Below are 14,332 nucleotides of genomic sequence, written 5' to 3'. Positions count from 1 at the left end.
GAATCCCACTTGGTCATGATGGATAATCCTTTTAATGTACTGTTGGATTCTATCAGCCAGGATCTTGTTTAACTATAACCTCTTTCTTGGTGGAAATCATCAGACCTGGTTTACTGCACATCCACATGAAGCATTTAGATTTCTGTGGATTTCTATAAGATGAAGATCCACAAATCCATCTCTTCTAAATATATTATTCATAGCCTATGCTTGAAGAAAGGCATACTGGAAAGAATTATTATATCTCAAAGGGAAAAGGGGTCACAGGCATCACCTCCCTATCTCCCTCACGTCACAACTAGGGACACTGGGCTCACAAAGTGTCAATGTTTTAACTAAGTTCCACAGCTGATTTGTGACTGAGTTCTTTTCATTTGATTTCTGTCTAGTTCAGTGCACTTCTCATTAACCCAGTTTTAGGAATATTTTCTATAAACCTTTTGAGTAAAAGTGTATCATTGGTATTAAGGGAAGTAAGGAAGCCACACCACAAATAACCAACTTAGTACATGACACACAGTGGACTTTCAATAAATGCTTGGTGCAGTATGGGTGGAGGGATGAACAAAGCCTAGCTGGCTGGCTCAGAAGTCCTCATGGTTTCTAAACTATTCTGACACTCAGGGCTCTCAAGTGGTGCCAGCAATCTGGGGCTGTTGAGAATCACTTCCCCCCCCCTCTTTTTTAAGATTTATTTATGTATCTGAGAGAAAAAGTGACTGTGTGCACTTGAAGGGGGGGGCAGTGGGAGAGGGAGAGAGAGAATTCTCAAGCAGACTCCCCACTAAGTGTGGACGTGGAGCCTGACATGGGGCTTGATCCCACTACCCTGGGATCATGGTCTGAGTCGAAATCAAGAGTCAGATGCCTAATTGACTGAGCCACCCAGGTGCCCCTGGTAAGAATCACTTCTTAAACAGAGTACCCAGCAAAGACACAAAGCTATTCTTTCAATCTTTTTCTTTTTCCTTCTGTATTCATACTTCACATCTCATTAGATGAGAGAGATAATTGAATATACTTGCTTTTCTTCTTGAATTTTTTCCCTAACTATAAAGGTAATATAGATTCACTTTACAATTTTGGTAATAAAAATAAAGTTAATAATAATGTTAATAAAAGATAATATTTATTTAGAGTGCTAATTTTATACCAGGCATGTTGCAGACACTTGACATGTGTTGACATGTAATCCTCACAGCAACTTTAGGTTACAAACATTCTACTACTCTTATCCCCATTTTATAGATGAGAAAAGTGAAGCATAGAGGTAGTAAGTAACTTGGCCAAAGTTTTACACCTAATAAATAATGGAGTAGGGATTAAACTCAGGGAGTATGGTCCTAGAGTCCATGGTCTTCACACTTTTATACTGCCACTGATCAAGTTTTGGTTTGTAATGCAAGTTATGAGAAAAGAAAAACTAATTTAAAAATTGATAAATTTGACTAAATTAAAATTTAAAATTTCCATACCATAAAATACAATAAATAAAGTGAAAATGTAAGCTACAGACCAGAAAAGGTAATAGTAAAACATATAATCAACAAAATGGTAATTGTATACAATATGTAAAGAAATTCTAAAAATCTGTAAGAGAGAGACAACCAACGCAAAAGAAAAATGACCAAAGATCATGAACAAGCAATTTATGAAGAAACCCAAATGGCCTTTCGACACAAAAAAGGATGCCCACCTCACTAAAAATTATAGGATGCAAATTAAAAAGTCAGATACCATTTCATTTATCAAAATGGGAAAAACTATAAATTCAATAATAGGAAGTGTTGATGAAGGTATGAAACAATACTCTGGTGTCAATTGGTATTCCACTTAGAGGAGCAATAATCCCTAGTAATGTTGAGAGAACACATACTCCACAGTCTTAAAATCCCACTCCTATGTCCTAAAGAATATTCCCAGAGAAATGCATGTACATAGGAAAAAAATGTGATATTCATTGAAGCATTTTTTCTAATACTGAAAAATAAACTCTTTAAACATTCATTGAGAGTAAAATGTATAAGTAAATGGTGGACTAGTCACATAATGAAATACTATATAGCAATCAAAATATACAAACTAAAGTAAAATGGAACAAGGAAGAATCTAGAAAATACAGAATGAAAAAGCATGTTTCAGCAATATATATTCAATATGCTATTTAGATAAGGTTTGAAAATATGCAAATCTCCATACTATATATTGTTCAGCAATATATATACACATGTTTAAAAAAAGTATAAAACATGTATGGGAATACATACCAAATTCAAGATAGTTACTTTTGGGGTGGGAAGCATAGAGAATAGGTTAAGGAAGAGATGAATAGGGAGCTTCAACTGTATCTATAATACTTCACATTAAAAAATTGTTTTCTAACATATACAGTAAATTAAGATTTTATGAATTTGTGTGGTAGCATGTAGTGGTTCCTTATACTTCCCACACTTTACTGTATGCTTTAGTTTTACAGATCTTTGAAGAAATACTATTTTTTAATATACATATTTTTATTTTTAAGTAATCTCTATACCCAATGTGAGGCTTGAACTCATAACCCCAAGATCAAGAGTCACACATTCCACTGACTGAGCCAGCCAAGTGCCCCAGCAATATTATCTTTTTAAAGAAATATTATCATAGAATGTATGGGGAAAAAAAGAATTATTATAACCTAAAAGCAAGGCACTAAGATTATAAAAGTTTCAAGATTTTAGGAGTAAAATTAATACTCTGTACATCATTAAAGTAGACTATAAGCTCAATTGATATTTGTCTTTTCATTAAAACTCAAAGGTGGAACAATTTTTCTTGCTCTTATAAATTAATTTGGATAATTATATAATCAGATATGAGCTAATGTGTCCCTCAAATATGAATTTATTTTGTTTCCATAATGGCCAACTACTGTAGGCAGGATTGCTCCTATTTTGAAGATGAGTGTCCTAGCTATAAATCCTTGATGTATCCAAGGACAGATCTGGAATTTTAGCAGAATGTCAGGGATACAGCCAGGGACCAAGCCTTCATTTCTTTAATACTAGACTTTGTTGTCAAAACAAAGTAACCCAACGTATTTTCTAGCAGTAATTCTGATGCTTCTGTTTTAAAGCACCAAAGACTAAGAAATTTCAAAAAAAATTTTAAAACTTCCAAAGGAAATACTATAATGTGAATCTGCAGAAAGTTAGAACAATTAGCGAATTTACCATTTTACAATTATGTTAAGTACATCTTAACTCAAGTAAACACTTAGGCTGTGGTCAGAAGTATGACCTGGATCCCTGACTTGAAGTACTTGGGGGATGAAGTTCAAATATAGTCTGTTTACCCATGGACATAGTGGCCTTAATCAAAGCAGAACACCTTTTTTAAAATGTTGATTTTAAAAACAGAAGTGTAAATAAAACTGTGATTTATGAATCTACTAATGCTGTTCTCTGCTGTAGACCTCAGAAAGATCGAGTCTTTGGCGGCAGGAAATACAGAAAGAGTGCAGACCTGTTAAAGCAGTAATAGGTCCCCATATTAAAACTCTACTTCCATTAAGAGGTACAAATCGTTTTCCTTCTTTCCAGGCTTTAAAGAATGCGTTCCAGAAGCAGTGACACAGAGGGCTCAGCCCAAAAGCAATTTCCAAGACATAGTAAAGACCATGGTTTCCAAGGGCCTGAGGACATGAAGCAGAAACAGCAAGACGAAGACCCCACCAGTGAGTCAGATGCAATTCTCCCCTATCCTAAGTCACACGGCGGTATCGGTCATGATGGAGAAGACCTCTCAAGAGATGACCTATTATTTCTTCTGAGCATTCTGGAAGGAGAACTTCAGGTCAGCTGGGTTAGAATTATCTCCAAGTTCAAAGAGAAGGCTGCTTGTGAATTTGGTGTGTATGCTGCCATGGAAATAGATTAGCTGTGTTTCATACCTATATGTAGATGAAAGAAAGTACACATATACAGAATTCTCTTCTGCCAAATGAGAGGGCAATTAATCATATCTGAAAGGGCTGTCATTATGACATACAACTGGCATGCATCATGTGAAAGATCACATCCTCTGCCCATGCTGCTCATGAGCTTCAGCACACAGGCATGTATGAGTAACAGTGACTTCTAGATCGGCTTAAAAAACAAGAGGCACATTTATACCCCATGTAAATTGGCTCCTAGACCTGCCCTAGCATTATTAACCTACATAAAAAACTAAAAACAGCTACCACACATATAGGAAAGTCTTTATTTCCTACCCCTTAAAATGCAAATGTCAGTCCAATTAAGGGTATCATGTTATCTACTTGTCAAACAATAAAAAATGTTGGGTGCCCCCAGTGTTGTATACTGCTCATGTTGAACACAGTATTAATGTGTAATTAGATTATAAGAAGGATGAAGGGACATAATTTTACTGCATTTTGTAAAAGGTGCTATAAACAAATATGATTTGTTTATATTTGACATATAAGGAAAAAAACTACTCAACTCTCAAAAGAAATCACTTTCAGAAACTGCTGGTAGATAAAGCAAGCTTTCTGAAATGGCTTTTGTTCCTACAGGCTCGAGATGAAGTCATAGGCATTTTGAAGGCTGAAAAAATGGACTTGGCTTTGCTGGAAGCTCAGTATGGGTTTGTCACTCCAAAAAAGGTGTTAGAGGCTCTCCAGCGAGATGCTTTTCAAGCAAAATCTGCCCCTTGGCAGGAGGACGTCTATGAAAAACCAATGAATGAGGTATGTATCACATCAGGGGTGTGCACCTAGCCAGCCAAGCACTAGGCCTGGAAGGTGAACATGAGATATAATTCTTTTTTGATTATTTACAGTTTTATGTTCTCACACATTTAAAATCTACCCAAGGTAGATAAATACTGCATGTTCTACAGGTAAGAAAAGGAGAACAAATCATAGGATGTTTCCACTAGGTTTGTTTCTCGACATCAGGCTGAAAGCTGACAAATACAAGAGATTCTCTCTCTCTCTCTCACATACACACAGAGACACTCAGACACACACATGTGCACACATACACATGCACACAAGGGACAACACATATGGGGACTTGAAGGCTATACAGGTTATAATAAAAACAGATAAAGCTCAAGCATAGAGGTTAATTTCCTTAAAAACACTGAGGTATTATGTCACAGAAATTTTGAGCATGAATGGAAATCACCTGAAGAATTGTCCAAGATATGGAGTTTTAGAAAGCACATGTTTTAGATGAGTGCTATCCTCTTTTGTCTTCAAAAGCTTAATGACAGCAAATATCTCTCCTTCATCAAGTGTGCCCAGCAATGACAACAGCAAAGATGAAAAGTCTCAACATGGCCACCACTGGACAAAGATGCGGCACTGCTTGCTCTTTTACTTGCTGACATTTCTAAAACTCTTTGGCATCCTTATTTTATTCTCCTTTTTTCCTCTGAGACCTCAGTGGAAAATTTCATAATTTTTCATTTTTATAAAAAGGAAACAACTAGGAGCATGAAATAAGGCTGGAGAGACTGAAAGCAAATTTTGGACAAATTTCCCCCACATAAGTTCTGGCAACCTACCTCAGGACTGACCTCTAATGTCCTTGCTATTCTCGTCTTGGGTGTCTCATGAGAGATGACTACTGTCTTGCCAAATTGTGAAGAAGTTTGGTCACATGGATCTGCTTCTCTGAGGGGTAAGGATGAGACCACCCAAAGTCTGTTAACTTGCACTTTAATCCAAATTTTAGAAAGAGGAGCTGAAGCTGCATTCAAGTCAATAGTGTTAAAACTGTGTCCTGGCTCCCAACATAGTGACTGTGAAACAGCATTAGGCACAAATTCCCCAACTCATATAAGTGCAAATGCAAACTGATGATAACTGAGCATATCCTGACAAAAGTCCACAAATGGCACAACCCCTCAACACCTCAGTGTGAAATGAACAGAATGATTCCTAACTTACGCTAAAATCACTAGGAAAGTTTTAGTTTCACAATAATCCTATTTCACACATGCAAAATTGGAAATATCCTGACTGTCTACAAATGCTTGTCCCTGAAAGTTACCCACAATTTAGCCCTTTATAAATCCAATCTTATTTGATTACTCTCACAACACATACACATAAATACTCCCTTACAAATACAGACTTCTCACATTCCCACTTCCATGATGTGTCCACTTTTCTTCTTTTGCCTTTTACTTCTGCCTTATAGATTGCTCTCTCCTCAGCTATGAGTCTATCCATTCCTTGAAGCCCACATAACTCTACCTACCCAACAATCCAGTTGTCTACCTTCCTCTTCTATCTAGGAAGTAATAGGAGAAAGGGAAGTACCCAGAGAATAAACAATAAGGGAGAATTTTAAGTAGGATTCCCTAGACAGCTTTCCCACTGAGACCATCCATGGCCATACCCAAGTTATAGCAGAATAAGGATCTGCATGCTAAATAATTATTCTTTTGCTTTTTCCCACCCTGAGGTATTAATATCCTCCGAATTTTAATTTTCTTCACAATGTTCTTTTTGAAAAATGTATAAATCTCAACCATTTCTACAGTAAACCAAAGGGGACTTATCTATTCTTAAGGCAAAATAGCTTAGAAGACCTAACTGCTCTGAGTTATATCACATGGTAGGAATACCGACTTAAGATGAAAAAACTGGTAGAGGCCTGTGAGCTAGAACAAAGAACAGGAATGGGGAGAGGGGGCAGCTGGGTTGTCAAGAGAAAGGGAAGATGTAAAAACGCAGAGTCTACAACAGTTTCAACCTCCTATTCATTTCCAACCTAGGATTCTATACTAGAAATTACCTTAAGAAAGACAGAGTTAATTGCCTAAGATATTCTTAGTTCTTCCAAAAAAGATAGCAAGGAAAAATATAACATTTTGGATTTATCAAGGTACTATAATAAAAGAATCTGCATACCCTATTAGCATCACCTAAGGGCAATTCTTAAAGTACTTATTTTAAGTAACTGTAAAATTTAGCTTTTAGAGTTCATTTTATTCTTTTACTTAATATTTGTTGAAGAGCTAATGAATAAAAATAATTGTGCCTAATGTCCTTGGTGTGTTTAATGTCTAACAGAGTGACAGACAACAAATGATCACACAAGCAAGTATACAATTACACATAATACTGATTTCTATGGTGAAAACCACAAAGCACTATGAGAGAGTATAACGGAATATCAAATTTAGATAGAAGAATCAGGAAACCCAAGACCCAGAGGATGAGTACAGGTTAGGCAGGTAGAACATAAAGGAATTCCATTTCAGTAACATTGTGGACTACATATCTGGTGACATTATATCACTAAAAAGTACATAAAAATGTTAAATATCTAACATACTCCTTAATACATGGATGAGCTTACATGGAAGTAATGAGCTTACATAGAAGTAGAAATTCTGAAGCCAGGAACTAAAAAGGAAATTTTCACTGACTATCTTCTGGCTCCATATATTTTGAAACTTTCGTCTGTCAATCCACAAACTTCTAGTGCTGGGAACCAAAGGACATATTCATTTTGGAAAATAACCTCTGGCCTTTCACCTTTATTTGACAATAGCTGGGTAAGCTGGCATTTCCTACACTAAGATGGCTAGCAATAGCTAGACTATACATAAAAGTGACTGACTGTGAAGCCAAATGAATTTCCTATTATCAAGACCCTCAAAATATCCATAGCATCTCCAAAATTACCTGAAATGAAAGGAAGACGGAGGGTAAGTAAAAATGAAAAAAAGACAAAGGTCTTTAAAACAATTCTTTTTTATTTGAGTATAGTTGACACACAATGCTATGTTAGTTTCAGGTGTACAACAGAGTGATTCAGCATCTCCATATGTTATACTATGCTCACCGCAAGTGTAGCTACCATCTGTCACCATACAGCACTATTACAATATCATTGACTATATTATCTATGCTGTGCCTTTTATTCCCATGACTTATTCATTCCTTAACTGGAAGCCTGTATCTCACATTCCTCCTGGCCCATTTTGCCCATCCCCCTACCATCCTTCCCTCTGGCTGCCATCAGTTTATTCTCTGTATTTATAGGTTTGATTCTGCTTTTCATTTACTCATTTGCTTTGTTTTTTAGATTTCATATATGAATGAAATCATATGGTATTTGTCTCAGTCTGACTTATTTCCCTTAGCAAAATATCCTCTAGGTCTGTCCATAGTTTGCAAATGACAAAAAACAAAACAAAACAAACAAAAAAACCCCTCATCCCTTTTTATGGCTGCATAATATTCCATTGTAGTTTTTTTAAAAAAAATATATATGGTGATATCTTTTTTATCCATTCATCTACCAATGGACACTTAGGCTGCTTTCATATCTTTGCTATAAATAAGTAATGCTGCAATAAACATAGGGGTGCATATATACTTTAGAACTTGTGTTTTTGTTTTCCCAGTAGTGGAATTACTGGATCATATGCTATTTCTATTTATGACTTCTTGAGGAACCTCCATGCTGCTTTCCACAGTGTCTGTACCAATCTGCATTCCCACCAGCAATGCATTAGGGCTCCTTTTTCTCTATATCCTCAACAACACTTGTTATTCTTGTCTTTTTTATTTTAGTCATTCTGACAGGTATAAGGTGATATCTCATTGTTGTTTTGATATGCATTTCCCTCTCAATTGGTGATGTTGAGCATCTTTTCATGTGTCTGTGACCATTTTAATGGCTTTTTGGAAAAATTTCTATTCAGGTCCTCTGCCCATTTTTCAATGGGATTGCCCCTACCTTTTTTCAGGGGGGGGTGAGTTGTATAAGTTCTTCATATATTTTGAATATTCACCCCTTAACAAATATCTTTGATGTTTGATATCAAGATATTTTAATATCTTCTCCCATTGAGTAGGTTGCCTTTTTGTTTTGTTCATGGTTTCCTTCACTGTGTAAAAGCTTTTTATTTTGATGTAGTCTCAATAGTTTATTTTTGCTTTTGTTTCCCTTGCCTTAAAACACATATCCAGAAAAATGTTGCTACAGCTGATGTCAAAGAAACTACTGCCTGTGTTCTCTTCTGGGTTTTATGGTTTCAGGTCTCATCCTTAGGTGTTCAACGCATTTTGAGGTTGTGTGTGTGTGTTTGTGTGTAGTGTTAGAAAATGGTTTAGTTTCATTCTTTTGCATATAGTTCTCCAGCTTTCTCAGCACCATTTGTTGAAGAGACTGTCTTTTCCCCATTGTATATTCTTGCCTCATTTGTCATAGATTAATTGACCCTGTAAGCATGGATTTATTTCTGTGCTCATCAAGACAAGTGAACACCTAATCCCCTTCACCTATTTCACCATTACCCACCCCCAATTTCCTCTCTGGTAACCCTTTGTTTTCTATCGTTAAAGAGTCTGTTTTTTGGTTTGTCCCTCCCCCCCACTTTGTTTTGTTTATTAAATTCCACATACAAATGAAATCATATGGTATTTGCCTTTCTCTGACTGGCTTATGTTGCTTAGCATTATACTCTCTACAACCATCCATGTTGTTGAAAATGGCAAGATTTCATCGTTTTTTATGTAGATGCTAAGAATTTTTAAAAATTCAATGTAGGCCCTGCCTTCAGGGAGTTCACAGTCTAGTAGGGAAGACAAACACATGAAGTCAGCCAAAGCGTGATCATTTTATAACAGTGATGTAAGTAGGCCACAGAAAGCAGAAAGGACTTGTTGTTGACATCTGTTCACGTTAATACTACATAACCAACAAATAATTGATTAATAAGAATTTTTAAAATATGCAAACACCTTGATGCATAATATGATGAAAAACAGGCCTACTATAGGGAGGGCTGGGGCAGGAGACCAGTTAGGTTGCCTCAGAATCAAACATTATGCAAGGATTCCTTTTCTTTGTGTCATTCCTCTGACAAGGTTTTTCTGGAAAGAGGAGGAAGTGTCAGAAAAGGGCTATGGAGAAATTATTCTGATATCTACAGGGGCACCAATTATTCTCTCTGGGGGAAAGAAACAATGACAATAAAAAGATTATATTTGTGTTGAAATGCATCAAAAAGTATCAATAAACAAGAGTAATGATAAAAAAACAAACAAAAAGATCAGAAATCCATTGCCATATTACTTAGTCAAACTTAGACATTTCTTATTTTTTTAATAATAATTTTTTATTATGTTATGTTAGCCATTATACAGTACATCGTTAGTTTTTGATGTAGTGTTCCATGATTCATTATTTGCGTATAACACCCAGTGCATCATGTAATACGTGCCCTCCTTAATACCCATCACTGGCCTATCCCAATCCTCCACCCCTCTCCCCTCTGAAGCCCTCAGTTTGTTTCCCAGAGTCCATAGTCTCTCGTGGTTCATTTCCCCTTCTAAAACTTAGACATTTCTAAAACACTGAATGAAAAATGGTGGTATTTTGAAGGGTTTGCAGTTAACATACTATACATGTATTTTCTTTTATAGTTGGACAAAGTCATGGAAAAACATAAAGAATCTCATAGACGAATCCTGGAACAGCTTTTAATGGCAGAAAAATCTCATAGGCAAACCATACTGGAGTTGGAGGAAGAAAAGAGAAAACATAAAGAATACATGGAGAAGAGTGATGAATTCATAAGCTTATTAGAACAGGAATGTGAAAGGTAAGGCTACTTTGGACAAGACAAAGATCCATTCTGCAAACTCTTACTAACCTTTCACTATGGGCTCAACATTATACCATGAATATGCCATAGCATCTGCTCTTACAGATCTCATGGTCCAGAGGGAGGAAGATGATATGTTTAAAGATAATATGAATATAATGCAAGAATAACCAGGTATGATAAAAACTATGGAAACATAAATGCTGGGCACCTAATTCTGCAAGGGAGTACCCTGTGAAAACTGCACAGGTGAGGTAACAGGGGTCTAGTCCCTATGCAAACAAGAATGGAAACTATATACAAGGCAGGGGTAGAAATAAGTGTCACAGCATAGAGGTAAGAAAATAGTATGGGTAGTGAGGGAACTCAAGATGAATATAGACAGGGTGTAATTGCAGGATGAGAAAAGGAAAGGCTAGCCATAAGCAGATGGATTTTATACTGTTGTCAAGAAGGGGCAAATGACAAACTGTGAGAAGAGAAATGAGTTGATCAGGTATGCTTTCTTGAAGAACCATTAAGGCAACAAGGAGCAAAGACAGGAGCTTTAGAATGGGGGAGGGTATATGTTCCAATAGCTATGGGGTTAGAGAGAAGAAGGTGTGAACAAGTAAATATTTATGATGTACAGTCAATACTAAGGAGTGACTAATGAGACTGAAGACCAGAGGAAGAAATCAGGGAGTTTTGAGAAGCACTTCCAGCTATTCACCAAGGTACAAAATATAGAAATGGTGCACAGCTTTTTGTTGGTGAAGGAGATGGTTCAAAAGTGGACGCAGGTCTTGCTTTAGACACGTCCGGTATGAGGTACCTGGTGGTATTCTGACGTCCGGTGGGGAGAATGATGTATCTAATTAAACAACATACAGTTGAAAATATAGGTCTGGAAAATGTTGGGCTGGTGGTGTGGATTTGCAGCTGGTGATAGCTGAAGCTATGAGTGCTGGTATGGTGAGGAGAGAGAATTCTGAGAAGGAACTCTAGAAAAACCAATGGCTGGCTGTTTTCTGGAGGAAAAGGCGTCAAGAAAGGAAGATGAGAAAGAATGGTAGAGTGTTAGAAGAATCAGAAGAGAAAGAAAGCAAAGAAACCAAATAAGGAAAGACTTTCAAGTAATACAGAAGAGGAGAAGAAAATGTCCCAGGATTTAGCAACAAGGAAGAGACTGGGAAACGTAATGAGCCTTCAATAAAATAGTGAGGGCAGTAACCAAATCACAATGCTTTGAAGAATAAATAAGAAATGAGAACAAAGAAGCTTAAAATGTGAACTATTATTTTGAGAAGTTTGGCTGCAAAAAAGGAGAGATTGGTTGGTAAACATTTTATAACCATATGAAGGGCAGATTATTTTGCTCCATTTTCCCCTCTGTTCTGAATCACCTTAGAAAGTATGAGTATCCATTTGAAATAGAAAGGACAAGTAAGGCTCTATAATACAAAGATAGGAAAGAACCAATCTTTGTAATGTCAAATTTCACTGAACTGTCATTTCATTTTTGTTATTCCATGTGTACTTCTTTTATGAGTTACAGAGCTGATGGTGCTGCACTCTAATAGTCACAGAAAGATGCAAAAAAAAATAATTACCTGTGACCTCCCTTTTCTAAAATATTAATAGCCTTAGTACTTTTTCTAAAGACTTCTAATTTATATTTTAGCTAGGTAACTAAAGTTACACAATAGCTAGGTTAATGGCAAACTTTATTTCTTTTCAGTGCACTTCATGGTAGACACTTGGTCAGATTCCCAGAGAATCCATGGCCCTCACATTCAGTTACGTTTTTTCCACATTCATCAGGAGGTTTGTTTTCTACTCACTACATGGTTGGGGGTGGGGGGTGTCTTGTTACCTTGAGCCTCATGAACTTGAAATATCTTGAGGGGACGATTAAAGGAGTATGAGAAGTCTGGCACCAAGGGAAGATTTGACTCAGACATTACAATGTAAGATTTGTTATTCAATGAGACAATGTTATATTAAATATTATTTCGAACCCCTGTGGTTTGGCACCCGTGGCCTCATTTGGCCTCCATACTTATTTGGCACTAACTTGCTGAACACAGACACTTCCTTTCATCTTTCATTATTATGAACATTTATTGATCATGGTTAGAGTGCTGCCTGCCATAGAACAAAGAGGTACTGGTTGTCCCTGCCCAGGGGGTTACCACATTAACAAAGAAGGCAAGACAATACAGATTTAGGGTAGGAATGTAGAGGGCTGTCTGAGGTACAGTTTTAATATTTACTGTTGTGCCTCAACTATCTTCTGGTAGAAGGCTTAGAAGGACTATCCAGAAAGTAATGCTGGGAGGAAGATGATGAAGATTACTTAAACCAAGAGAGAGCAAAGAGAACAACACTGAGAAATGGGAAGAAAAATTCAGTGGGAATAAAGGCCATGTGCTAAAGGAAAAGGAAAACAGTGAGATGAATGTAAATCGTATCCCATGGAATCAATATATTAAGAATGGCATTTCTACATGTATCGAAGGGGCTTAAGAGGAAGAATTTAAAAGCTCATGTTTTTCACCCTTTGGACACAAAGTTTCTTTATCTTAAAGAATAATGAAAGTGAACATGCTATTACCAAAAATAGGAAAAAGTGACTGGAGTAACTCTCATTCCTGTGTGGCAGCCATTCCAGGAGATATGAGAATATTCACCTATTTCTGTTTGCCAAGGAACAGCTTCCAGATGTTACTCTTTGGATATGAGAATGTTCAACCTATTCTCAATTCACATGACACACAGACAATTCTTGCCCTACTCTGCCCATACAACATCACAACTCCCATTATCTTGGCACTCTTGTTATACTGGTCCTTCCTGCTCCCCTGCCTTCAACAGGGAGACTGTGGGCCTCAGGATTTCCACCTGCTTTAGGGCCATTTGCATCAAAATATCACATGAACCCACCTAACAAAACAGAAAAGTGGGGAAAACTCTAATAATTTCAGGCAAATACATGCAGAGTAGGTGCTTACATAAGAGTGAAATACCACTCATTTGTTTCATTCTCTGACAAGTGACAAAACATGTGCACCATCACGGAGTCCTTCTAACTTTAGTGAGAGTACTTCCTCTTCAGCACACAGCCACTTTTCACAAAAGCAAGATGAACTTGTCCGAAGGGGTCAAAGAATAATGTTTACTTCCTTCCTCAAACAAAGTGATGGAAACCACTCCCAAATCAGTGACCCGCAGTACAGAGAAACAAAGACAGACATCATACCCCCCAAAAAAGAGTTGGGTGAGGATAACTAGAAAGGACTATCTGACTGAAACTCTGAAAAAACACTGTGAATATTTTGCAGTTGTTAAGTGTTAGATAATATCTATTTGGAAATAAAATAAAAATTAAGAAATACATAATTGAGATAAGTTAAAGAGACTTTAAAGGGTGTAATAATGGATTTCAAATTTAGGCTCAATTTCTGTGTTTTCTTTGGAGAATTTGTTTTATGTGGAAAACCCTAAAGGAGACTGATGTCACAGATTGAGTTTAGGCCAAAATGTTTGCCAAGTGATGTCGTTGTCGTAATCAGTAAACAATTGGTTTTCCCACTGAGGGAGGATGGGGGAAGGATCAGCTCAGGAAACCGTTCCCAAGCATGTTAATGCAAAGTTTCCTTTGCTGTAATCTGTGCAGTTTGGTCTGTCCATAAGGTAATATTATCCACATTTCATGACCACTTTCTGT

General features: G+C 36.7%; 2 protein-coding genes across 4 annotated transcripts in view; one reads left to right on the top strand and one right to left on the bottom strand.

Moving 5' to 3' along the window:
- CMSS1 (cms1 ribosomal small subunit homolog) overlaps positions 1-14,332 on the bottom strand; it is a 388,299-nt gene that overhangs the window by 260,635 nt on the left and 113,332 nt on the right. The gene's annotated exons all lie outside the window — the stretch shown is intronic.
- FILIP1L (filamin A interacting protein 1 like) overlaps positions 3,582-14,332 on the top strand; it is a 91,311-nt gene continuing 80,560 nt past the window's right edge. Inside the window, exons 1-3 of the mRNA XM_019797341.1 lie at positions 3,582-3,834; positions 4,559-4,732; positions 10,442-10,620. Coding sequence (XP_019652900.1) covers positions 3,592-3,834; positions 4,559-4,732; positions 10,442-10,620 — 596 coding nt within the window. The 5' untranslated portion in view covers positions 3,582-3,591. The remainder of the gene's footprint in view (positions 3,835-4,558; positions 4,733-10,441; positions 10,621-14,332) is intronic.

This window comes from Ailuropoda melanoleuca, chromosome 1, assembly GCF_002007445.2.
Source record: "Ailuropoda melanoleuca isolate Jingjing chromosome 1, ASM200744v2, whole genome shotgun sequence".
NCBI classification, from domain to species: Eukaryota; Metazoa; Chordata; class Mammalia; order Carnivora; family Ursidae; genus Ailuropoda; species Ailuropoda melanoleuca.
This window is presented reverse-complemented; position numbering and strand designations above follow the sequence as displayed.